The sequence below is a fragment of the Aptenodytes patagonicus genome, chromosome 14 (assembly GCF_965638725.1).
Source record: "Aptenodytes patagonicus chromosome 14, bAptPat1.pri.cur, whole genome shotgun sequence".
Lineage (NCBI taxonomy): Eukaryota > Metazoa > Chordata > Aves > Sphenisciformes > Spheniscidae > Aptenodytes > Aptenodytes patagonicus.
Genome location: NC_134962.1, coordinates 9,296,943 through 9,323,938, shown reverse-complemented (window position 1 = coordinate 9,323,938; position 26,996 = coordinate 9,296,943). Strand labels below are relative to the sequence as shown.

Genomic DNA, 26,996 nt, shown 5'->3' with positions numbered 1-26,996 from the left:
GATGTGAAGTCAAATGGGTATTTGTCTTAAAATAACTATTAGTATGATGATATTAGATGGATTCATCTCTAAGACTTCTTTTTTGTTTTGTTTTGGTTTTTTTGTTTTGTTTCAGGACATCAGGCATGAAGCCAGTGATTTTCCATGTAAAGTGGCCAAACATCCCAGAAACAAAAATAGAAATAGGTACAGAGATGTCAGCCCCTGTAAGTACACTTTCTTTTCCATTGTTTGTAACAGACTGTTGACCTCTAATGACTTCTTCTAACAGCTAAACGTTCTTTGTAAGAACAAGATTTCTGTTAGATGGATATGCATCCAAGACAATTCTTTTTGTTAACATATTTATTTACGCGATAGATGTCACAGGATGCCGTTATATCCATAGGATTGTGATAGAGCAGCATACAGTAGATTCTGTATTTGTCGGCAGAAATCTGAAGAAAGGAACTTGATTTACCTTTGAATTCTTATGCTAGAGAAGAAGGATGGCTGAAGTAGCATTAATAAAATTGCAAGTATCCTTTCTATTGCTGTATACTTACTAGAGCATCCTTCTAGTCAATATTCTAGTCAACTGCCCCTATTGGGAGATGGGGAAGTCTTGCATAAAACATATGACTACTAGAAATAAATCTAAGCTAATTGGAACAGAGAAAAGGGGACGTTTGCAAAGGTGGTAGTACTAGTGTGAGACCTGTGTTTCTGAAATGATTATCATTATGTATTCTGGTGAATTCTGGTGGGAAGTGCATTTTTGAGCATGTGTCCTCTGTACAAGGCACAGCTCGGTTTGGTGTTGCAGCCTGTCTTTCCTTCCACGACCCCATCTACAAAGACAGTAACATTCAGACTTGCCTATGCCTGGCATGCTGTACTTCTGGGGTGTGCAGAGAAGTACAGGACCGTAGTCAAATGGTTGGCAAATAATACTTGATGTATGGGACACTAAAGAAAGTCCACAGGTGGTTCACTGAACTGCCATCTCTGCACTAAATGACAGTGACTGTTCTGGGACTTCTTTCCCTCTTCAAGGGTGCAGTACTGCTGCCTGTTTTAAATACAAAGTTTCTATAGGCTCTGTCACTGGGAAAATGTCTATCTTCTGCTCAAAGACGAGTATTATTGTATGTTGGAAAAATTTTATACTTAGTAGTTAAAAGTTACTGAAGTCTTTGGGGCAATCGACTAGGAACAATAACGTTGCACATAGTTTGCTTTACTAAGCAGTTCTAATATTTGGGGTTGTGAGTAACGAATAGTTCCTTTTTGCCTTTAGATAATACTGCTTCCAGTCTCTTTTGCTTTTTTGCAAAATGTGGGAACTCTTGTATGTGATTTTCTGTTGGTGGTTTGTTTTTTTAAGCCTAAGTGGAGCAAGCTGAGACTAACAAAAGAGCAATGAAATTACATTTGCTGTAATTCTTGAATTTTGCTCATTCTTTCTGTACATTAAGGTGCAATTGGGTTGGGAACAGTAGCTAAATGTGTATAAGAAGTCTCTGTTCTCTTTGTCCAATATGTTTAGGCAAACCTTTAACAACCTTGAACAAACTGGGTTTGAATGTTTAAGCTGCAAAAGATAAGCAGTTGTGTAATTAGATGTATTTAAAAACAGTAACTCAAAAACCGTACAAATAGGTCAGTGTGATCTGGTTTGCAAATTACTATTGTGATTACTTCAGATGCAAATACTTCCATTCTTGCAATGTATTCTTGGAAGATGGAGTGCAACTTATGTTCAGTGCTCTGATGTAGTGCTGTTCTTGTAGTACCTATATTGTATTTCCAGAGTTACAAGCAGCAGTGAACACTTGAGAAAGCTCTTTTCATTCTGGACGACTCAGCTTTTTTGATCCTAACATCTGATGAGGTTGTGCATGGATTGTGCTGTGTTGCATATATATTAACCGGTGTTTTCTAATTATGCTGCAGTTGATCACAGTCGAATTAAGCTAAACCAAGGTGACAATGACTATATCAATGCTAGTTTGATAAAAATGGAAGAGGCCCAAAGGAGCTACATCCTTACCCAGGTAATTGCTGGCAGTGGATAATAAAAATCATATGATGATTGGAGTTTTTCATAGGTTTTCTTTAGCCTATTATGTTTGTTTTCTTTATTGTAAAGCTAGTTAAGTGTGTATAAACATATGTGTATATGTAAACATATACATAGAACAATTTTATAGAAATGCTACATATTTCTTCCTGCTTCCTGTCAGCACTGACTGACTTTTTGTGGAGTATTTTGGCCACTTCGTATATGTGACTTTAGACCCATCTAGGTTAGAAGCTAACATACTTCTAGAAATCTGCTTGTTGGCTTTTGACAAGCAACATTTAGACGTGGTTGAAATGAATCACACTTCTAGATGGAAGGCCAGCACAAAGGCTTGAGACCACTACAGTCTTAAGTTGCCTGATAAATTCTCTGAACAGAGGTGGACCTCGCTTAATGGGAAGGCCTCACATTTACAGAACTATATGCATGAACTTCAAGACGTTCAAAACCTGTTTGAAATAACAGACTTTAAATATAACGGGTGTTTATGTGTTGAGTGGGGCAGACGTTAACTAAAACGTATTAGGGAATTTCTTACACCCGACCTTCTGTTTCAAATAAGGAGTATGCTCCACCACGTATTTCTTCTTAAACGGCCTTCTGAAAGTGATGTTATTGTAGTATTTACAAATAATGTACCTCCTAATAAGACGGCTTGCAAAAGGTCTAAGTTGGGCAATGCTGATGCTTCTACCTTTAATGTGAGAGAGGAAAGCTATGAATACAGACTTTATTGATGGGAATATGGGGGGCAGGAGGGAAGTGGCTGTTTTTCACCGAATCTGTGAATTCCACACCTATCTATATAACAAATTTAAAAATACCCGGATACCCTGTTGTCTTATTCTGAGAGCTAGCAACTGTGCCAGAATTCTTGTTTGTTCTAAATATTTGGTGCCCTGGAGACTCTCCTGGTCTCTAATCTTGACTTTTTTTTTTTTTTTTTTTTTTACCCCTTCCTCCCACACTTTAGATAAAGGTAGAGTGGAATTAATATTTTCAAGCGGCAGCTCTTCCTTCCTGTTTCTAGAGAATAAAGATAAATCTTCTAAGGAAGAAGTGGACAGTACAGTGTTCAATATGAAAATGATTCTGTGTACACAGCTCTTACTCCACTTACCCACAACAGGGGAAGTTCATCATAGGGTCGAACTGATAGGCCTGTATGTGGAATAGTCAAATGTGCAGCTAACTGGTACTAGTTATCAAATTCTGATCCAGAATTTAACGGATTTGAATGGCTTTATTTAAATCCAGTCATTCTTTCTGAGGACCCTGGCCTGCTGTTTTGTTTGAGCAAAGTGATGGATAGCAAATATGAGAGCCACCATGATGCTGGTTTGTGTTGTCCAAAATTCAGAGCAATGGTTTTGGAGTAGAAAATAGCAAAGGAACATATCACAAACAAAAAGTTATAAGGCAGTCTACTTTGTGAGTAGATAGTAGTCTTTAAAAGGAATTATCATTTTGTTCAGTCCCAAAGCAGATCCGTGAAGATTCTGGAAAACCATATAATTTGTTACTGATCTGGCGTTGTTTCAGTCTTTTGAATGTTTGTCCATTCAGTCTAGTAATTTTCAAGTATTATGAATAACAATGATGTATTGCAGAATAGTTCAACATAGACGTTAATTCTGCTCTTAGTTAGTCAATGAGGTTTTATTTCCCCATTATATGTATACCTTTCCTAAGACAATTCTCAGCATTTTTCACTCCCAGTTCTGTTCTCACAAATGAGACTACTTCTCTCTTCCTGTTATATATGGGGGGCAAAGATTAACCATGCTTTAATGGGTAAACTCATAGTGGGAAAATGGAACTTAAAGCTGTATCACTGCATTTTTTTACAGTTTGAAATGAGAAGTTGCTTGTTACTTGTCTAAATTTATTGCCTAGTGCAGTAACTTTTTACTGGGAAACGTTGCACTGACATTAACAGAAAATAATGCTTATTTTTGGGGATTCTGTCTCTGCAGGGACCTTTGCCAAATACTTGTGGTCACTTTTGGGAGATGGTTTGGGAACAGAAAAGCCGTGGTGTTGTCATGTTGAACAGAGTGATGGAAAAGGGATCCGTAAGTACTTACCCGGTTCTAGCTATGTGTTCATTGCACGTTTATGGTTTTTCTAAAAAAAAAAAAAACAAAAAACAAACCACAACCAAAAACAAACCAACCAAAAAAACCCCACCAAAAAACAAAAACCAACCCAAAGAACGGGGAGGGGGTGGAGAGATGATGACCATCAGTAATTTTATCTAAGAAATTATGCCTAGAATTGAATACCCAGTGAACCAATCTTAGTGCGGTCAGACAATTATTCAGTTTGTAATTGTAGGTCTTAATTTCTTCTGATTTGGCTGAAATAAGGCATGAACACAATATGACTCTCCACACAAATCTGAATGTAGCTCTTCTCAGTGTGCACAGATTGCACCTCTCAAAGGTCAGTTACACCAGGTGTTCACTCACAGGCATTATGAAATGGTTTTGAAGTAGTTATAGAGGCACTTTGACTCCAAGCTTCCTTCATGCAACAAGAGCTCTGATTATTAAATGTATCATCTAGGCATATTGTTGCTCCACCAGTGTCATTGTTTTACAAAAGACATTAGAGGTATGAGGAGAATGGGGGTACAATTGAAAGTACTTCTCCTGGTATCTACCTTAAGCAATAATCTTCTGGGTGATGTGGAACCGGCTGTTAAGCCAGTGCTTTACTTGCTAGGACAAGTGCAGCGAGCAAAGTTCTGTCCAGACCTTTTAGGAAGTTTACATTAGACAAGACAGGCAGAAGATGAAGGTAAACAATAGATGAACAAACAATTGGGGTTATTTTAAGTAATTTACCTTCAGATAGATAAAAAGTTTTGGTTCCTCAGGCACATGGAGTAGCTGCTGTCTTGAGAAGGAAATGCCTCAGCCTTTCTGATGGTGGAGAAGACAGGAACCATCAGGCATGGTTTTCATCCATGGGTCAGAGTTCTGCCTCTATGCTAATTCCACAGCTGCCATCCTTAAAGTGGACTTGGCAGCTGTGCAAATTTGAGACAAAAGCAATTTTAAAGACTGATAGAAATGCACAATTTAAAGTTGAATGTTACAGGGTAGTCAGTATAAAGACACTTTGGAGGAGGGGTAGCGGGTATGTTGGGTATCTACCAGTGACAACTGGGTGGTACATGCTTTTGCATAATCAGGAAAGAATTCCCAATAATCAGGAAAATTCTTGTGCAATGAGTTGTGTTTTAATAAACTGTAATCTTGATTTTTGAGTGTTTTGCTTTTTTTGTAGTACAAGTGAAATCTAATCTTCAAAAGAGATGCAATAACCATATTTTTCAATAGTTTCTTCCTTTCCAACCATTCCCGCTCATTCTCTGCACTGCCAATAGTTTTGAACAAAATGCATTATTGTGATCCCTTAGGGCAGGCTGCTTATACTCCTCAGTAAACAGCAGTGGGGGACATACAGCGGAGCACAACAAAATATTGTTTGCAGACACATTTGGTGGAGAAATTAGACACAAAGGCAGTTGCTGTCTTTTTAACGTTAATAAAAAAAAAAAAAGTGCAGAGAATTATAACTGCATTCTACACCCCGATAAACTAGAGGATGTATTTTGAATAAAAACTAGAATTAGATGAGCAAAACTAGTGTTAGTCTACCTATGAATAAAATACTGAAGGGTTTTCTTATTTATTAAAAGGCTGTCAGAAATCATCTTAGTCTTGAGAATGCTGTTCTTTTTTCATCGTTGTTCCACTTCAACTTTAAAGCCAATTATTTGCCCTTTAATAAAAGAGGCATTAGCCATGTCCAGCAATCCATTCTTATTCTGTGTTTAAGTATGGGCAAATGGTGGTCATAATCCCATTTCAGAGGAGCAGTGCTTAGTGGCAGAAGTAGCAGGCCAGTTCTGCCAGTCACAATATCCTTAGATTTAACTGTCAGAAACTTGGTTGCAGACTTTCCTATTCGTGTTGCTGATGAGTTTCTTCAGTTTCCGTTTTTTCCTGCACACTGCAAAATGTGCTACTTTTCTATTTGATTGACTCGTTTAAGGTCCTAGCATGTAGCAGTCTTTGCAAAACTAAGCTCTCTGGGAAACTTTACTGAGGAAATTGGAATTCAGTCAGAAGTAGGTAATGGGAATGTTTGCTGGATGCAGTATTTCTTTTGTTTGGCACTTTACTTGTAAACTGTGCCATGTAAAATCGAAATGATCTCACTGCTATTTTTATTTTTGTGGTGAGTGAATGGAGTAACCCAAAATCTCATCTGATGTTACACTTGCAAATTAGCAATGTTGTAACTCTTTATATGTAGCTTATTCGTGGAATTCATAATACTTTTTCACAGTCTGTTCTGCTCTTGTTAACATCTGTCTCTTCTTTTGAAATTTGAATATTTGACATGAGGATAATAAATAAAATGCAGAGTAGACTAAAATTGAGATTTTGGCAGGGTGTTGTGAGAGCTTTTATACTTAGACAGTTACTAGATTTTTTTGTTTGTTCTGCCACAAGCTAAAATAAACAATGGCTTTGGTGATTTTGAGTAGATTCCATAGCTTCACACTCTTTCAGCTTACATGTAGAAGAAAGAGAGGTCTACCTAAACAAACCTATCCTCAATCCTTAGGTATTTTCATGAGTTCAGTCAGGGTCAAAATAATTTGACTCATACAAAAGATTCAGTGAAGATGTGGTTCTGCAACATAAAGGAAGGCTGATACTCTTCACGCTAGAATTGGTCTTCCTTTTAATAAAAGCAGATGAAGAAATTGTCTCATAAGAAAATGTTGTATTCAAGGATGTTTATTCCTTGCTTTTTACACAAACATAAATGACATATAAATGTCTCCTATTTGTTTTTAGATAAAGTGTGCACAGTACTGGCCACGGAAGGAGGAGAAAGAAATGTTTTTTGAAGATACAAACTTGAAACTAACATTGATATCTGAAGATATAAAATCATATTACACAGTACGACAGCTAGAATTGGAAAACCTTACAGTAAGTACAGAAACTAGTACCAATCAGATTCTTCAATCTCTCTGAGGTGAGATTCGCCTCCTCATCAACAAGGTCTTGAAAAAGATGGTCACGAATTGTAGCAGATTTTTTTCTGGAATTGGTGATTCTGCATGAGATTGTTCTTCGGCCTCTAGTTTGTATTGTGGAAATGAAACTCTTAAATATTTACGAAACATATCTGGGGAAACTACAGTCTTGGCCGTACACTGAGTGAGAAGATTAGTTTGTCACTACGCTACCTTTCAGAGAACCCTTTATAAAATCACTTAGCAGATGTTCTAGTGCTTTTGTGTTATAGCTGAAATAATTGCTCTTCCTGTCACTTAAGCTACCTGTTTGCCTGTGTCTTGTTCTAAGGTTTATTTTTAGGTTTTGGCTTAAATCTTCAGGTTTTGCATTGATGGCCTTCATCAGAAAGCAGGAACTGTTTTAGCCCTGGTCCTGCAATGAGCTGTATGGAGCTCGGTACAAGGATCAGGCCACTAGCTTTAAGAGAAGTAACTTTTTTTTTTTTCTCTTTGTTGGTGTTTTTTTTTTTTCCTTTTGCACAATACCAAAATGAAAGTATACGTGATGTTTCCCACCCTTCTTCTCCTCTTCAACACTGCCCTGTATTAGAGCAGTGAGAGCTAATCTAAAGCTCCTCGGGGAGTCTGGCTAAGGAAGAACACCGTTAACTTACACTGAATGCAGGTCACTGAAGATAATGTCTGAGGTCCTCGATGGTGCTGAGCTAGGTGTGTATGTTGTGACGTGCTAGCCTGAGTTCTGTTCTGTCTTGGTACTGCTCATTACTGGATGACACAGTTACTCCTTTGCTCATCTGTTAGCATCTTGCATGCTTCATCCTGCCAGGAAAGGTGAGACAGCAGATACGAATTTGACTAAATTACTCCTGAGTAAGAATTTAGTTGATGTAGTTTGTGGTGTGTATTGACTATGACGTCTGCCGTAGACATGTTTGATGGTTGTAGCTCAATATTCTAGGAGGATGTGAGCACCAGTGGTTTAGCAGTCTTGGAAGAAAGTGTTCAGGTTGGGAACAAACCTGTAAAGGAACAGCTGTGATAGCGTAGGGCTTTGTCTGCAGAAAGGGCTTCTATAACTTGAGGTACTTCATTTTGAGAAATCTTCAAATGATATTTTGTCTTTAGAGATTGGAAGGCAGTAGTGCCAGCTATCTTGTGGCGATACAAGCATTTGAACTGTACTGAAAAAACTAAATGTTATAAATAAGTAAATTTACTTATCCAATTTCCTTTGCTCAAAATGGAGACCTTCACAACAAGAGAGAATTATTTGTAATTATTTTATTAGCCGTGCAGCTATAAAAGCTCCCTCAGACTGGTGGAACTTTGTCATTTGAATTTAAGTCAGCTGTTCTAAAGATATAGTGGAAGCAGTGTAGTCTGAGTAGCATACAGAGCTGAGCAGGCACATGCCTCCATTCCGTGTAAGTCAGAGTTGTTTTCAAAGGAAGTAGCTAAAATTTTTCCAAGTACAACTTTGAAATTGGCTTAGAGGTAAAAATGTCTAATGCCTAAAGCTGTGTGTCTAAATATATAAGTGGCTATTTGCTAGGAAAATGAATGAGGAATTGTATTTGCTGATTAGAACATTGTTACAGGCAACTGCTTTGAATACTTCTGACTCGTGTGTCCAAGCTGAAAGACTTCCTAAATACTGTTTTTACAGACACAGGAAACTAGAGAGATTCTGCACTTTCATTATACTACGTGGCCTGACTTTGGCGTCCCAGAGTCACCTGCTTCATTCCTCAATTTCCTGTTCAAAGTGAGAGAGTCTGGCTCACTTAACCCTGAGCATGGACCCGTTGTGGTGCACTGCAGCGCAGGAATCGGGAGATCGGGAACTTTTTGTTTGGTTGATACGTGTCTTCTACTGGTAAGAACTACTTATTCCAGATGATATGCTATTTCTGTAGAGTTATTTTGAGGAATGGTTTGTCGTAGGCTTGCAAAGAGCTGTGGTATGTTCCGTGAAGTATTGTTGGATGCTATTTCCCATTATCTTACTCATATTCTGGTTTGGGAGTGTATTCCAAGGCAGATCTCGTTCTTAACTGGCCATTTGGAGTCTGGGGAAGAAAAGTCTCTAGTTTTTAGTGTGATTTGCAAAGATAGGCTTTGCCCTTGTGGTTAAGAAAAAGAACACTAGATGTGTGCTAAGTAAGAGCGTGAACTATCCTGAAACAATGCAAAATAAATCGAATGTGTTTCCTTTTACAGAGTCAACTTCGCCTGTAGGCAGGGGGAAATTGTCCTGACTTTAAAATAAAACCGGAGTTCCCTTGGCTTTATTCTGTCACTGTGTGAGGGCAGCTAATACATAGAAGTCAGGCCTAGGTTAAAATGTCCTCCCCCCCCCCATTACATTTTCAAAACAAGAAAGACAAAAAAGGGGAAAACATACAATGTGTTGGAGGCCCAGCGTGTTTTCCCCTCTCTGTCTTTTTAGACACCCAATAAATAGCTGTTGATACCAGTTTTTTATTAGTTTATTAATTCTGTAATATGGAGGGTAGTCTGAAGGCCATACTACAAAATGAGTCATTGTATTGAATCTCATCAGAGCATAAAGCATGTTTCAAATTTTTATCTTCAGATGGACAAACGGAAAGATCCTTCTTCTGTGGACGTTAAACAGGTTCTCCTAGAAATGAGGAAGTACAGAATGGGACTTATACAGACAGCAGATCAGCTCCGTTTCTCCTACTTAGCTGTTATCGAAGGGGCAAAATTCATTATGGGAGATGCTTCGGTGCAAGTGAGTATTACTGACTGCACAGCCTAATGTAGTGAGCTGCAACTCTGTTTTAACTGTAGCAGATATGTGGGATGAACAGAGTAGAAGGAAATGTTGTATTTCATTCTTGCTTTGGCTTCAATACATTTTTATATTATGGGGTTCTTAAATACAATGCTTTATGATCTGTCACGACCTAAAGTAGTGTATTTAAGAACCTTCAGAAAAGTACCTGTGATATAACAGGTGGCCTTGTGTACTTTTCAACACTGTAATTTGGGTGTAGACTGGTTGTGTTGGCCTTGTCTTTCATTTCAGGTAACAAAAATTTTCTAATATGCCAGAAGTTCAAGTATGATTAAATCCTATGAGTTTGTTTTATGGTAAGCAGAACTTTAGCAACACAGATTCTATTTTGTACTACTTATATTTTCCAGAAGTAGATGAAAATTTCCTGCATTTATAGCGGGTGTCTTCTGTGTACTGGATGTAGCTTAGGTTTGGAGTTCTTGTGTCTCTTTCTTTTTTTGTTTTTCCTTTTTCTTTGTTTTTTCTTTTCCTTTTTCTTTGTTTTTTTCTTTTCCTTTTTCTTTGTTTTTTTCTTTTCCTTTTTCTTTGTGTTTTTCTTTTCCTTTTTCTTTGTGTTTTTCTTTTCCTTTTTCTTTGTGTTTTTCTTTTCCTTTTCCTTTGTTTTTTTTCTTTTCTCCTTTTTCCGACGCAAATGAACAGCCACTCTAAGAATAAATGAAAAGGTAGAGTATAAAGACCTTGACATGTTAAAGTTAAAAGTTATAGCAGCTTACATAAAAGAAATAGAGAAAACCTTAATAGGGCTTTTCCTTCCTGAAGGAACAGTGGAAAGAGCTCTCCAATGAAGACCTGGACCCTCCACCTGAACATACCCCACCACCTCCCAGACCACCAAAGCGAACCTCAGAAATGCACAATGGAAGGATGCATGAACACACAGAATTCTTTCCTAAACATCAAGCAGTAGAGGAAGAGATTAGATGTCCAGTCAGCACTGTGGAAGAGATGGTTCCAGATGGCAGAGCTCATTCATCTGTACCACTGATCACAGACAGGTAATTCATTTAGTTTCCCACTTTTAACTGTCCCAGGAAGACTGTCCGGTTGGCTTACAGTGTCGAGAGGTTGTAGGACATTTGCTCATAAATGACGTTTCATACAGAAGGTCCTGAACAGACCTTGATTGAGTTAGTGTAATAGTAGTTCCAACCCAAAATCTTTTCAGTAAAGGTCTTATGCTCATGTTCTTTTAACTTCACGCGTAAGCTAGGGCCTCTTACGGGATCCTGCTAGAGTAAAAGAAGAAGTGACAGCCTCATGAGGTGGTTTAGTCTTGATTTACATGCAGTATATGTTAAGTTACAGAGGAGCTCTTTCACTACTTAGAGGCAGCATTAGTCATGTAGCTGAAAACTAGGCTGACTAGCTTTAGCCACACTTAGAAATGTGAAATTAATGGCAAGCAAAGCTACTTTTGATGAAAGGAGTAGAGGGGGCTCATGAACAGAGAACTTTTCTACCTGTCATTGTAACCTAAATCGTAGAGACTAATAAATGTGCAGAAATGCTGTGTTCACGAGGGGTAGAACAGCGGAGAAGCCAAGGTTCCTGCCTGCTTAACCGCTAGATGTCACTCCTGATTTATCGGAGTGGCGTGGAACTGGTTGAAATCCGCATGCCTTGGTATTGCTGGCATCCTGCGTGTTAACTCATTTTGTTCAGAACAACCAAATGAATGCCATGCAGTACAAAAAAATAATCAAAATTAAAAAATAAAAATAAAACCCCCAAAGTTTAATGTTCCCCCACTAGATGGTCTCCTAACAAGACATCTTCGGCTTCCCACAGGAATACTGGAATAAAATACCAAGATTTAGTATTGTCCACAGAACTCTAGAGCCTTTTCAACAGATGCAGCTGGCAGGCTTGATGTATTTAATTTAGCTGAACCAATGGGGGAGTGTGTGACTCTGGGAACTGGAGATAAGCGAGATGTGTTTCCACACATCTACATCTACAAGACAAGTAGTCTTTCTTCAGAATAAACCTCCTCTTAATTTCACATAGCAGAGAGGCTGAGACCATGAGCTGAACCTGTTGTCTCCCTCCAAATTCTGCTGAAGGCAAGGAGATAAAACGGAACTGTTTCCCTGCTCGACATGAAACAATGTTTTGATCAGGATTTTTCTTAATTCATCGGGGAGATTCTGGAAGTCAAATACTCGAATTCCAAACATCTTTACTAAAAAGAAAGGAAATCTTGGAAATAGGAGCAGACACAAATGGAAGCTGAGCGACAAAAGAAGGAAATGTTGCAGTGGTAGCACCTCCCTCTTTCTTCCCTCCGTGACAATATGGTTCTGTAACCGAATATTTGCCTGGGACGTGAGATGCCAGCTAATGCTTTTCACGCCTAATGAAGAGTATGGATTTAAAGCTGGTGTCTTGTGTCTTCTCATTAGCTATATAAATCTGAATTTCTCAGTGAATAAATGATTTCCTGGAAATACTTTACACAGTGTAGTTTAAATGAACATGAGGCATGTCCAGCTCTAAAGAGCTCGGAGACTCAATTAATTTCATTTTATTATAGTCCCTTGTCTGAGGTTGGAGTTGAGTCATCCGCTAGAGCTGCCGGCCTTCATTGATTGTAGAGGCTGACTAGACATCTACCTTATACCTTTGTGATCATCACTCTTGTCCTCATGTCTGGGACAGTGAGTCTAGAAGGGGGGAAAGTGGAACTTGCTAGGCAGGAGGGGGAAGGAATAGAGAGTAGAGGAGCAGTCTGATGGATGTGGGATGTGTGAGGCTGGAGGAAACAGAGGGGTGGGAAATAGACGATGTGCTGGCAGAGGTGAGGGAAAAAGAAGCAGAAGTCTTAAGCACGTTTATTTTCCTGCCCAGATATTCTAATGTCTGGGTGGAAGATTCCCGAGTTCTTCTATACTTAAGCTGTCAGCAGATGTCTAGGAAATCCCCCTGCAAAGCATCTCCCTGCTGGCTACCACCCCACTGGTTCTCACAGCATGACAATGCTCTGCTTTCTAAATTCAGCTGGAAGTTGTACAGTAGATAGAAAAGTTCCTGCTCAGTTAAGAAGCCTCTTTGGGGGTCAATATACTGCCAATGGGAGTTGGGAGGTTTAGTGTCTAGAAGCAAAACCATGTTTAGAGAGTATTAAAGGTGAAGAGCTCTTCAGTTCCAGCATTAAAAGCTGTTGCAATGCATTTGGCTACTCTAAGTTATGGCTGCACAAGCAACCACAGTTCCATCATTTTCTGACTTTTTGGGCGGGTGCTTGATTTTAGAACCTTTAATGTTCTCCTGACCTGGACGTGGGTTTGATTTGTGCTAGTTCACTACTTCTCCCGGTGCAGGTAGCAGATTTGTGATAAGTGATGGGAGTACGTGGTGTTTAAAACTAAGTCAGCTTATTCTTTAAAGGGCACAAAATACTCCCAAGCGTGGCTTTTGATGACGAGCACTGTTCTACACCTGTAATTTAATAGCCAGAACTGTAATAATTAGCGATAGGCTTTGGTTCGTCATCTGCTGCAGCTCCTGAGAGCAAGAGATTCCCAGCTTTGTCTGTGGTGGTCAGTGGGTGAGGCCGTGCTCCCGTTGAGTCTGCACGGCTTCCCTCCTAAATGGAGAATCCAGTACTGAGTATTTCTTTCTTTGTCCTTAAGCACTAGTCAAGACACTGAAATTCGGAGGAGAACTGTTGGTGAAAATCTGCGTCTCTCGCCCCACAAAGAAGAGTCAATGAAGTCAGAAAACTCCGAAGAGGATGATGAGAACATGATGACAACTTGGAAGCCATTTCTAGTGAATATATGCATGTTCACTTTCCTCACGGCAGGAGCTTATCTCTGTTACAGAGTGTGTTTTCATTGATGGACGTGCCAGCAAGATCGACCCTGCAGAAAACACCAACAATTTGATCGGTTTGTAATAAGCTTCTCTGAAAGAAAGCTAACTGAGGCATGTGAGCCTTGTCTCAGTGGAGGTAGATCTTAGGTTGAAAGGCCGGAACTTTGGTTAGGGCTTAAAGAGAATTGATGCACTAGGGTTTTATCTAGCCCTGTGGTCCCAAGAACAAAATATTCTAATCTCAGGGCCTTAAAATATTCAGGAGTAAGCAAATAAAATGCCAAATAGTTTGTTTTCCTTTTTTTTTCCTTTTTTTTCTTTTTTTTTTTAAACTAAATAATACAATTACAACACATTGTTGTTTTTAGCCTTTTTTAAAAAGCCAGTTCTTTTTCTTTCATGTTTCAGAAAAACTAGGCACAAGTGAAACTTGCTTGTACTCTCCAAGTGTTGTTAACCAAATACATGACTTATTGATGAGTTCCCAAAAAAAGAAAAAGAAACCCACATACCTGAAGAATGTAAACTTCTTGGAAGGGAGGGCGTCGGGGGAGGGGTGTTTGTGGTTGGGGTTTTTTGTTTCACTTTGGTTTTTTTTAACTTGCTTCATCATTAAAGACTGAGTTGTGGGCAGTGCCTGTGGTATTGATATATTTAATCTTGGCATAACTGTTCTTCAAGAGCTTACTGTTTCACATGTGTTTATAGAAACAGGCTTCTGCATTTGCTCAGGGTATCCCAACGTGTCAAGCTCTTTTCCCCCCCCCCCTTTTTTTTTTTTTAAAAATAAGTGTATCTCCTCATTGACTTTTGTTGCACTCTACTTGCACATGCGCCTATTTACATTGCACCATCCTTTGTAAAGCTGTTTTTACTTCTGTATTCTGGGTTAGGAGAGGCTGAGGGGAGGGAGAGAAACAGGAAGGGAAATTCAACCAAAACACGTCCACCAGCATTTTGCAGCTGTGCAGTTGGCGTTCAGAAGGACCAGTTCTTAAACCTCATCATTTGGAATGTAAAACGCAGTTTCACTCTACACCTGCTGCCTAAGGAATAGCATGCTTCCTGCAAGGGCCGGGGAGGTAAGGCACTCGGAGGCGTTGCAGGCAGTGAACAGGAAAGCATTTCAATAAATCCAGAGCAATTAATGCTGTGGCAGCTTCCTTAAGACGTAAAAAGTTCAACAGAAGACGTGTTGGTCTGTGAACGTATCAGTTGGCTTATGATGCAAGCGTTTGTGTGTTCTGCTGTTTTTAAAGCAAAGATTTAAAATACTGGCTTTAGTTTGGCTTGAAGATACGCTCTTCAGTAATTATGGGACATCGTGGTGCGGGAGGGTAAGTCTCGCACCTCTGCAGACAGGGCTGTTGCTATCCCAAGGTAAGCTAAGCGAGGCGGGTGGCTTTGTGCTATGCCATGCTGTGTCTACGTTGTTTCGCTCGGTCGCAGGCCTGTTCCGCGGGCTCAGGACTCGAATAATGTAAAGTGCTTGTAAATAAGGATTTGGGTCCATTGGTAGAACTGTGACTGGAAGTCGGCATTGCACTGAACAGTCTTAGTCAATGCTGTTCCTCTTGTTAGTACCAAATTATTAATAGTTTAAACAACAATAGCAAAGATTTCTTTGCTTGTGTCATGGGGCAGAGCAGAGGAGTGAGCTCACTACTGAAAGTTGTAGTGATTGAAACTGAACCATGACAGCTGATTTGCAACAGTGTTATTGATCAGTTCGTTTTATTTTTAAAGGCTTTCTCGATTTATAGCACTTAACTGCCGTTCTCCGTGCAAACGTCGCTATGGAGCATCTTACATAAGCCTCTCTCCACTCCGTATTTATTTTTGCAGAGCTGTCTGTAGGTGTAGCTCTTTTCCTTCAGTGAGTAAGTTGGTGAACGGGGGGCGGGGGCGAGTTATTTCTCTCTTGTGTTTCGTTAAGCTTGCATCAAGGGCTTCTCAAAAGTACAATAATAAATCCTCAGGTAGTACTGGGAATCAGTCCTTTACCTGCGAGACTGTTGGTCGGACCAGTACTTGAAAGGAGGAACGTTGTAATCAGTCAATATTTAGTTATATTATTGGAAACATGAAAAATGATTATAGAAAAATGGTAATATATAATGGCTCATCCGTGTATTTAAGATGCAGTATGTGATTGCTTTGTCCCCACTATTCCCTCCATCATCCGGTAGAATATTGTTCTAAGGCAACATTTGTACCCCATTTGTATTAAAATGCATGTAAAGTCTTCTAGTGTCCTGATTAAATACCACGTGCTTGAAAGGTGAAAGAACTTATATTTCTGCTTACTGATGTGCCCAAGTTATATTTGCATGAACTGATCATTAAGTGGCTGTGGTTCAAAGGGTGTTGCTGAAAGTATCTTCGTTCAGCGATAGACTGATTCGGTGTTTATCAGATAACATGTACTCGCCTAATACTTGGCATGACTTCCTATTGAATTTCTGCGTACTCAGTGTAACCCGGGTGTTTAGCATGGTTCATTTCAGCTGAGTAAGTGTAGTACAGACATTCCAGAGCGTTTAGTAAGCCCTATTCACACCTCACCTCTGGTCACTTCAGGCAAGCGATAGCTCGATGATTTCGGGCTATGACTGGCTGCGCTGCAGGAGGGGGAGGAAAGCCTCTTCTGCAAGATGCAGTAGCGTGCTTTGAGCTGCAGAAATACCGGCTCCTGCAGTGGTGGCCCATTTAAAAACAAACAAACCAAACCCACCCGTATGCCGTTCCCAAGAGGGAATATTTTAAATTTTAGGCTTGACAGGAAAGCGAGGCATCCTTCCTTTGAATCCAGAATAATTCGCTTGCAAATTACTCTAACGAGATCAAGTTTCTGCAGATGAAGAAGCTCTGAACATCCATCCCCCTTTCTGCCCGTGGGTTTTGCCATTTCTTTCATCTGTTCCAAGTCCAGAACTTACACGCTGCCCCGGGACGGGCAGTGACTATCCCGCAGGCCCAGTGAGGTGTGTATAAGGCTTATAATACTGAACTGTAAACATTTTTGTTTTGATGTCCTGTATATGTATGTAGTAGTTCGGGTGTGTATATACAGTAGCGTTTCAAAGTGGGTGTATTGGTTAACCTATTCTTGGAAAACGGACAAATATCCATGTTAAACTTGTTAGAAAGTTAGTGAGCTGCTCTGCTATATGCCTTAAGCAAATATTTACTCATCAGGTCTTTCTTTTTTACAGATTGCCATAGAATAAACTTTTTTAAAAAAAAAATAAAAAAACAAAAAAGCTAAATGTTTTGGTATAATACATTTTCAGGTATCTTGTCTTTTGTGTAAGCCACTGCAAAGACCTCACAGGTTGTAGTAAAACTGTACAGTTTTTCAATTTCCCATACAAGTTTTCAGTTCTCATTTTAGTTGAAACAATAAAATTCTTTTTTTAAAGAATGTACGTGAGAGTCTTACTGCTTCCTCTCTTCTCGGGCCAGAGCCACTGGCTTCTGTTTTGAATCACTTGCAGATCGGGGCCAGCAGGGTGTTTGGTGGGGTTTTGTAGAAGAAAGCGATTTAAATGTTACTGTAAGGACTTGTAGGTCAGAGCTCCAGTAAAAGAGAGTGAAATGAGTATCCCATGTCTCCCTGACACATACTTCTATCTCCCTCCTCTAGTCTTTAAACAGGTAAATTTTAACTATCTTGGCCCAGGAGTCGGTGTAATGTAAAAAGTGTAGGAACTTTCAAGCATAAGTGGTTTTTGCAGGAGTTTCAGTTGTGCCTTAACACGAAGCTGCGTTTGGTGGGGATACAGCAGTGTACCTGCTTGTGTTACAGCAGCCGCAGCAATCACATTTCCATGTTGTTTGGATTAAAGTATTTTACCTTTTTGTTTGTATTTTTAAGGAAAGTTACAAATGGAGGAGAGGTGCTTGAAGAGAGAGTTGTCAGTAGTTTCATAAAGCGGTATTAAAACAGCTGTGGTGGGCTTTCATGCACTGCCCCTCGGAAACTGTCAGCACCTTACTGTTAGGGTTTAAAGCCTAGCGCAGGCAAAGGCACCTGGGCTGCCCCTGCCTCTTACAGCTCGCCAGCCATTTCCCTTTCCCCCTTCCAGTGAAGGGGGAGAGCAGAGAATTTACCGCAGTAGAACAGCAGCTTTCTCCTGCTTTTAAATAAATCCCTAAGTTAAAAGCAGAGTTACAGTACAGAAGAGCAGCCCGTTAAGTTTTACTTTGCTATGGAATAGCACGACCTAAACACCACGGCCCTGCTATTCAGAGCTCATCAGTAAAGATGTCAATGGTATAAGCCAGCTGCACATTTCCAGACCAAATACCAGTAGCAGAACAGTAGCTCAGCCTGTCCCAACAGTACAAGCCTGAACTTTTCACAGGCGGAATATGGAAGTGGGTACATGACACGCTGCCTGTCAAGCTAAGATGTGTGTCAGTTAACTATCTTAACTCCCTTTGGGGGTTTATTGCCTTATACCTATCCACAATGCTACAAGCACGTCAGTATGAAGCACTTGCAGGAACTTGTCTCAAATGTTTTATTAGAATTTTAGAAAACAGTATGAAATCCAACAAATAAATACTGAATAGAAAAGTAATATATATATTAAAAAAAAATATACACACAAGCCAAACCCTTTCAAGTATTTTACCTGAAGCCAGGCTTCTCTTCATGGCTACCCTCCACTAAGTTACATAAGTGTTGAATAACAAGCCTGACAGTGGGCGTACGATTATGAGAAGTCTTGATCTATGACTAAATGAATAAATTTAAAAAAAACCAAAAAACTTATACAGAGCTGTCCATATGTCAGTCAGACCTGCACACGGCAAATACAATACATACCTTCCTGTTGTAAACCGCTGAGGATATACACTCAGTACCTAGCCTTGTCAGTCCTTGCTTGAACCTGTCCTAAGTTGCGATGGTTATGAAGAAACTGGCTTTTGAAGTAACAAGCTTTCCTTCTGCAACTGAACTGTACCAGAAAAGGAAACCACCAAGCACTGCCGCTAGATTTTTCTAATGTATATGGGCAGTTGATGTACGCGATCTGTTGTCTGCTAGTTTCTAGATGCACTGTCGGAGAGCAATCATTTCGCTCCTCTTTGAGAAATGCCAAATCAATAAAACACTTTATGGGGAAATGGGTCGTATTTGACTGACTTACAGTTGGAGCAGGGGCAGTAATTCCGGTGAGACGAGGATTTTAACCCAAGTGACAACCTGGTGCCATGTTCTAAGAGATCCTCGTTTTCACTTGTCTAGCACTTGGTATTTCATCGTGTGCTGACAGACAGTGAGAAAATGTATTCCAGTCTACTTAGTGTAGACTGCAAACTCTCCCCCCTTTGGAAATAAACCTGTACTCTCTCAGTATGCAGCATGTAGATAGCAGGGCGTAAGTAAACCAGACACTGATAAACAACAAAAAATCCTCAGGTACCCATATGTGGCTGTGAGGACAACGTGATTCAGCTCCTCCTATTTCACTACTAAAACACTGTGATTTCAATTTCAGCCTCTTGTTGTACAGTTTCTCTTAATTCACAGCAAATCCTGTCCATTTTCTCAAAGGCTTGCCGTCCCTTTTCACCTGTGGAGAAAGAGAAAATACATCCCATGCTGAGGAAGAGAAAGCAGTTAGAAACAGCCTGAGAAACGCGATACTCTACAACTACTTCTGTTGTGACCTTCTTCGGAACTAACCAGAACTCTCAATAGCGACAAACACATCTCTAAGGGAATAGTTTTCCAAAAACTGCTAGAAGCCACCATGGAAAATCAGGCCTTCTGTAAACGTTTCCACATGAGCAATGATCTGGAGCATCACAGCTGGAAAACTTGTTTTGCAATTCACATGAATCTGAGTGTTTCTGTGAAGCAAGTCTGGAGATCCCCAGAACTAAGCGTGAATCAAAGTGTTTTTAGGAAGAACGGAACAGGGAAATTGCCGTCTCCTAGATGAACTGGACATCCTCTCTAGCAGCTGTGCATTTAAGATACTTAGCCTAGGCAATTCTCCTTTGCCCTCAGCAGAAGTACAAATACTAGACGGTAGCAAACTGGGAACGCTGACATTTCATTAGCAGCTCAACTCCACTCTACATCTACTGAATTCAGGTGAAGTAACAGGTAATGAACCAGTATACAAACCATGTTGTTTGTACTCTTTGCCCTCCAGTACTCAGAGTGGAACCATTTGAAGAAGAATAGGAACATCAAAATTGGAAGTAGCTAAGTAGTTTGTAGGTGTCTAGAAAAGACTACCAGACCCGAAGAGTCCGTTGTTGTGATACATATAAAAGATCTTTAAGTCAGCTTAGCCAATCTCGGAGCTAGAAGAGGCTTTATTGTGATCTGCCAGGTTGAAATGTCCTTTTTACAAAATCTAGGAGGAGAAAATTGCTGATGCCAGTACTACTATTAAGAAGTACTCCAGCAGCACTGTCAGCACTTTCAGTACTTATCTGCCACCTTTTTAAAAAGTTTAGTGGTTCTTAAAGCACTTTATCCTACAGTAATCTCCTTGGTCCGGTTCTACAAACTTCAACGGGAGCCTACATGATACAAAGTTTATCTTAATGGTATGAAATAGCTGCCCATGAAATATTTCCATTGTCCTAGATGTGTTCAGGCTGAACTTCAGGCCTGTTCTGGCTCTGCACTATTTCACGTTACTTTTTCAGAATCTGTATTTTCAAGTTGTGTGAAAGACTTACCAAAGGATAGCGTTGTTTCCCTGGCTGCATTCCTAACTTCCTCTGTTGCAGATTGGCACAGGTGGGCGACCTGCTCAATACTCTCAACACCCTGTTTGAGAAAAGAAAAGTTTGCAACAGTAGCTGTTCAGCAAGCATTTTGATGAACATTTTTTGCAAGGTAAACACATACATACAAACCCCATCTTTTCTTGCATCTGAATTCTACCGTCACCTTTCTTTTCTCCCCCAACATACCAGCTTGCAGTTAATTTTTCTGAGCGTGAGATCTCACCTCTGCTACTTTCTCTCCTGTTTTAGGGCATGAAAAAGTATAAAAGCTCTAGGGTACAGGTCACTGCTGCGGTACCATTAAATTAGCATGAACCAATCAGGGCCTTCACTGAAAGAGTTAATGGAGGTTGTGCAAGGGCAGCAGTTGCTTTGCAAATCTGACTTTGAGAATAAGACTCCGATTTGTTGGGCCTGTGTCTTGTGACTACATGTTTGTAGAAACTACTCACAATAATCCCTTGTGTGCAAACTAACTTATTACAGACTTGTGGCTGGTGGAAAGCTTTAAATCTGTCCTGACAGCTTCTTATAATAGCAATGCAAATATTACTTTTATTTTCTGACTATAATCAGCTGTTGTTAAAAAAAAAGATGAACTGATTTAATGTTAAATTTCTATAGTTAAAGCTTTAGAACTGACTCCATATATAGCTGACTGTTGCTCATTTTTCTGCATGCTAGATGTCCCCCAGTCAGACAGCGTCTGTTGTCCTTCCCCACTGACAATACTGTAGAAGTTAGAAAACATCCTTTCTGCCATTGTACTGTGCCTGGTCAGATCAACTTGAGACGCTCCAGATGCCTGCAGCTCCCTCTGCCTGCTGCCTTCTGAATAACAGTATTAATACTTTGGAACTTTGGCAGCCAAAGAATTCATTAATTCCAAATAGAAGGAAGCTGAAAAAGTAACCCTACCGGCTTAAAAAAAAAAAAAGCTAGGTGCACTTTTAGCACCTAGCAATTTTGGCCAGACACGCACAGCAAAAGTAGAGCTGTAAATACTTACTCTGAGGTTTTTAAGAGCCAAACATGCAGCTTGCTGAAGTCTTGCATCACAGTCAGCTAAAACATCAGTGTAAAAAAAGAGAGCCTGAATGAAAAAAAAGGGGGGGGGAGGGGGGGAGAAGAAAGGCTTTATAAACTTAAGCGTAATGAAGAGCTCAAATTCAGAGTGACATAAGCACTGTTTTACCTATCTGAAATTGAATAAAGGATATAGACAAATCACTTGAGCACTGATGTAGTTCAGGTTCTAGTTAATAGATTAATGAAGTGCAGAGAGGGCGATAGGGCTATTCTAGGATAAAACGAGCTCCACGTATTTCAGCATCTATTTAGAAAAGCCGGTAAGAACTGCAGTCTTCACCTTTTCCCTGAAGTTCTTGTTTGCTGCTGCATGGGAGAGGCAGGATGTGGCTGCTTTGCTGACGCGGTGGTTGTCGTCTAGCTGTAAAGTCCCAAGTAGCCGTAAAGTCTGCGGTAGAGGCTGGAGTTTGTTCAGCCGCTTTCCTTTCAATTTTTTAAGAGTCTTCAGCCGTCCAGGGCATTGTAGCTCCTCAATTAGCATTACTGCAAATGAAAGGACTCAACTTCACTAACTGACAAATGAAGACATCACCAAGAGAAGACAAACTCCTCTCTAATTCAGTCGCCTTTAGCCACAAGTAGTTATTCACATGGCTAATGAGCAAGCCAAGCACGGCAGGAAGCAAATCAGGACGACTGCCCCTTTGACCATCCTGTCTTCTTTCCCTGTCATTGTTTCATTTCCTCCTATGCCAAGACTGTCTGACGAACGGAGCAGAGATTATTATTTCACAATAATAGCGCAGCCACAATATTTCACAACCACAGCGAAGCCCCGGTCCTTCTAGGACCCGGGTGCGTTGAGTACAACATGCAGTGCAAAAGAACTCCTACCCCTTTGGACATTAGGACAAGCGGTCGAGCCCTACAATAAGGAAAACACGATCGAGCAAAATACTTCTAAACATCCCTGAAATATCTTGCTGTACTGGCCAAAGAGAAAACCCTCTATCTTTTAAAAAATAAGAAATCAGGCAGTAGATTGACAGTTTCAATTTGAAGAATATTCCAGGTCTTTTTCACTGACTAGCCATGCACAAGTTCTTAGTCCTGCACCAGATGAGTCATCTGCATCAAAATAAGACTAAAGATGCAGTCAGTATCAGGACTATTTTTAAAATAGTTCTTTTCTGATACAGACTAAGTTTTAAAGTACTTTCACACGTTGGGCTAGGCTTCAGCAAGACACTGGCTACCTCGTGCTAGAAAATGCACATTAGTAACCTCGGAAATTTTATTGCCATTATCTGTGTCTGATTACAGCTGCAATAGTCACACAAAGCTACAGACATTTACTCAGTCCTTCAATCCAGCTGTAGATCGCTGCCAACTTCGTTTCTGCTTTAAGTTCAGAATATTACAGAACCCACTTCCTAGGGCACTTAAGATAAACCCATCGTTTGCACCTCTTTTGTTTCTACCCGGTTAGATATGGGAGTCAAGCATGTCTTTCCTGTTCTAATTAAAATTACATGGTCATAAAGGGAATTAAAATGGAAACAAACTGCCAATGCAATGGTTGGGCTGTTTTCTGCTCTGAAAGTGTATCTTGAGTAACCTGGAGAGCAACAGCCAGCCGCTGGGCTTGTCAGTTCAAGCAAAAGAGCCAAGCACTGCCATTACCTTCTTTAGCAAGTCTTCCCAAGTGTTTCTCCAGGCTGGTAATGTGGTGTTTCTCCAGGTAGCTATAAAATTGGAATAAAGTAACCAGTTCTGTTTGGAGGTACGGAGAGGGGAGCAACCCGTCACAGGTGATGATCTGCTCCAGCAGCCTCTGCAATACTGAAAGTAACACGGAAAAGAACAAATGAGAAACTGAAAGGTTGGTTAGATGTAAGCTGCTTAAAACAAGTAAGAGTTTTAATTTATTTTTAAAATGCACAAGGACAATTTTTAGCCATGCAATAAAATGAAACCAGAGTGGCCTTGTGTTCAAGGAACAGATTGGTACCTGCTTCTAATTGACCAGGGTATTTTTCCTTCACTTTGAGCATCAATGTGTATTTTAGTGCATGACGGAATCTTTCTGCTGAAGCAAACAAGATGCTGCCAGGCTCTGCAAGATCACTCCAGATTTTCAGATAGTGCTTCTTCTTTTTAGTCTTCTGAATAACTGAAAAAAATCACATTTTAAAAAGTCAGCGAGCTCTAGCAGATTTTGGATTATTACATGAGAAATTAGGCACCAGATGGCATATCTAGAGATGTGTCAGCATTAACTTGTATTTGCGTTATACAGATGGTTTTGTTCAAAGCTGGAGATTTGCTGCCAGTATTTTAACATCTGCAAGCATTGATTTCACCAAGCTTGGGTTGAGCTCCTAAACTGTCATAATGAGACCTGAATGAGATGCCTAGCAGCTCTTCTGCCTCTTACTATTCATTTTATCCCAGCATCTGAGTCAAGTTTCTGAAGAACTTTCTGTGAGTTCAACTGTTTCCACTTCTATCAGCAAGAGATGTGCCATTTCCAAGCGTTTTAGAGACCCCGTCTTATGTACCTTCACAAGTGGAGAACTCCAAACCTCAGTGCATAGGCTGAGGCAGGCTTCCTTTCATCAAACAGTTCAGAAAAGCACTTGAAGCAATACCCTGTGGTTTCTTGCTATCATTTAAACCCTATCATTTCTCACTCTTACCTACAGAGATGTTGAACTTGTGTTCTGCATTTAAGACTCCTACACCTTCTTCATCACATTGTACCAAAGGCCCTTTGGAGCTTTGCTCTAGGGAACAGTTTATTCTCACATCCTTCAGGATAAAATCTGTCAGCAGATCCTTCCAACTAAAATTTGCATTCTTGCCATTATATTTACCAAGATGAGAACAAAAGCCTTCAAAGTCTCCCATTGTGCCTTTATCATTTTGTCACATCCTACAGTCAATGGAAGAATTTAGTAGTGAGAAGGCCTGAAATGGGGAAAAATTGCACGCCAAACCTTTCTTGCAAACGTGTACAGAATTTGGGCTGTTTGCTTACTAAGTAAAAGAATAGCTATAAAAGAGGATTTTATTAAGGCTATTCTGCTGTTCTTCGACTGCAAACTCCATCACCTATAACATCCCTGTTTCTAAGACATACCAGTTCAGCTACTATTTCTTTGAGACAAACTTCTTCAAATCTTTTCCTTCCTTGCAGGGGAAAAAAACAAGCAAATGATGAGCCCTGTTTTTTCTAAGAATCTAGATATAAGAGCTGTTTTACTTACGTGAATGTTTGTAAGGAATTTAAAGTGAAACCCTGATGTGTCTGGGGAAGCTCAAGCAGAGTTACCTGTACCTCTCACATCTCTGGCACGCCTTGGAACAATAGTTACTCACTTTCTTCAACAGACATATCCAAGACATCCCCCAGGACTCGCGTCTGCTCTGATACTTCTTCCAAAATGCTCTCCTGGACAACCTGGGCTACATTTGGTGACCTCAGTTTCTGAAATGCAACATGCTTATCTTAGTAGCTGAAACAAAGGCAGTATCAAGCTCAAGATGAATGACGATTTGTTTCTTAGAATCAAACTTCTAAAATCTGTGAGAAAACACACCAGCTGCTCTCAAAAGGCCTCTCTTCCCACCACAGCACAGACAGGTCACTTCCAAGTGCAAAGCTGCTCAGCAGAACAGGACAAGCAAATCACATTATGCTGGGACAAGCTGTCTGGCATTTGACATTCTTCTCTGCCCCTGTCCTTTGACAACTGTGTAGCGGATCAATACTTAGTTATGCTGTCCTCTGCTGCCCATCCTCATCAGAGGTAATACTTTGAGGACGATAAAGTGCTTGAGCACTATAACCAAAATTAATTGAGGAATGGGGTCTCAAGGAGAAATAAGAGTTCTTTCTTGCCCTACATGCTACCAGTTTCTTTCTAGTAGTAGCAGTTTTTCATTCATTAAAAAAATTGATCACCTGTTATCGATACACAATTCAACCCAAATCTGTCCTATTGCATTAGCAGCCTGCTTTGGGCACAAAGGTATTACTTAGAGCTTCAGCAAAACCCAGAGGCTGGAAAAAAGCAGCAGAGTTTTGTACAACACATTCTGTGCATTCACATATATACACTGCATTTTTTGGACTCAATTTCTATTCTGAGTCTTTCTGCTTTTATAAAAAAACCAGCTACATAGTCACTTTTGTCCATAATCAGAATCAACAATTACCAGTGCCCTGGAAACCCATAGGCTATTCCTTACCTGCAAAAGACCTTTGCACAGCTTCAGGTGAGTTATCAAAAGTACGTCTAAGTTGTCATCACCAGTAGTTACATCTCTTGTTTCTGTTCTCATGTCACAGCTCAGGGACTGAAGCGTGTTGTCATTGTATGTGCTGTTGAGATGAGGGAAAAAAAAGTGTTAAAACTCTCATCACTAAATAAGTATGAAGATGTGCAGTCTCAATAGTAGCCTTCAAGCAAGTTGCAGAAGTACAAACCAGGCAGCATTTAACAGATAAATGCAATTAAAAATGCTGTTATAACACTTCTTAAAAACATGAGGACTTTATTTCTAAAACTCATTGCAGAACAGTAATACCACATCAGTCGATCCCACAAAATCCTATTTTTGAGAATCAATATTAGTAAAAGATGCTTCCAGATAATGTGAATTGAGTTGCTGGCTCATTTGCAGCAGGTGAACTGCAAAAGCAGCACATACAACAGACAAATCCCTTGGTGTTCTCCCAACTCGATGATACTGGGAGCCAGGATCAGGCTCATAGCTCTGGAATGTAAGTTTCAGTGCTATGCAACCTGCAAAATGCAAAACCGAATTCAAAAGAAAGAACAGGTAGAAGAGCTCTGTAAGTTAATCGTAGCTCTCTCCCTTGCTAGTGCAGAACTGTTCAGCATCATCCTGATAAACCTGTTTCCTGCGGTCTGTTTCTAGCAGTCCTACATGTTAGGCCTTCCATCATATCCTGCGGTTATCATTCTGCAGCGTTTTCCGTAAGTTCAGTTTAAGTTTCCTGCCATTTCAATCTGGTAGGTATTCTGAATTATGAATCTCAGAGTATTCAAAAAAATTGGTTTCTATCCTGGATGTTCATACCACTAGCAGCTCTGCACAATCGTTACTTAGCCAGGTATAGTGTATCGGTAAGTGTTCCTGGGATCAGCCCTCCTCAGCCCTTTCCCTTGTCCCCTATAAGAAGTGCTGCAGATACATACCTGATACTGGCTGTTCTTACGCTTCCAAATAACGAAAGCTCATCAGCACTACAGTCAGCATTTAAAAAGTCAAAACTTTCCAGTACTGTCTCCACCATTAAACTTTCCATAGATGAATGTTTGTGATGAAGTGTCTTTAGCTGTTGACGGAATGGAAGGAAGAATATTGTTACTTGCAGTTATCAAGCCATTTTCTATGAG

At 40.0% G+C, this 26,996-nt stretch overlaps 2 protein-coding genes across 11 annotated transcripts in view; one reads left to right on the top strand and one right to left on the bottom strand.

Annotated features, from left to right (window-relative positions):
- PTPN1 (protein tyrosine phosphatase non-receptor type 1) overlaps positions 1-17,204 on the top strand; it is a 46,800-nt gene extending 29,596 nt beyond the window's left edge. The window contains exons 2-9 of one of the 2 annotated variants that reach the window (XM_076351967.1): positions 116-206; positions 1,936-2,036; positions 4,042-4,140; positions 6,946-7,083; positions 8,800-9,009; positions 9,730-9,891; positions 10,720-10,955; positions 13,593-17,204. In XM_076351967.1, coding sequence (XP_076208082.1) covers positions 116-206; positions 1,936-2,036; positions 4,042-4,140; positions 6,946-7,083; positions 8,800-9,009; positions 9,730-9,891; positions 10,720-10,955; positions 13,593-13,800 — 1,245 coding nt within the window. In that variant the 3' untranslated portion in view covers positions 13,801-17,204. The remainder of the gene's footprint in view (positions 1-115; positions 207-1,935; positions 2,037-4,041; positions 4,141-6,945; positions 7,084-8,799; positions 9,010-9,729; positions 9,892-10,719; positions 10,956-13,592) is intronic. The other variant, XM_076351968.1, reaches the window with a different exon arrangement.
- Positions 10,539-26,996, bottom strand: part of RIPOR3 (RIPOR family member 3) — a 60,490-nt gene continuing 44,032 nt past the window's right edge. For all 9 annotated transcript variants that reach the window (XM_076351961.1, XM_076351957.1, XM_076351958.1 and 6 more), the window contains 10 exons: positions 26,796-26,935; positions 25,822-25,954; positions 24,949-25,057; positions 23,579-23,740; positions 23,251-23,409; positions 21,908-22,110; positions 21,548-21,631; positions 20,488-20,578; positions 19,212-19,361; positions 10,539-10,604 (listed from right to left, as the gene is read on the bottom strand). In XM_076351961.1, the coding sequence (XP_076208076.1) occupies positions 19,261-19,361; positions 20,488-20,578; positions 21,548-21,631; positions 21,908-22,110; positions 23,251-23,409; positions 23,579-23,740; positions 24,949-25,057; positions 25,822-25,954; positions 26,796-26,935 (1,182 nt within the window). In that variant the 3' untranslated portion in view covers positions 10,539-10,604; positions 19,212-19,260. The remainder of the gene's footprint in view (positions 10,605-19,211; positions 19,362-20,487; positions 20,579-21,547; positions 21,632-21,907; positions 22,111-23,250; positions 23,410-23,578; positions 23,741-24,948; positions 25,058-25,821; positions 25,955-26,795; positions 26,936-26,996) is intronic.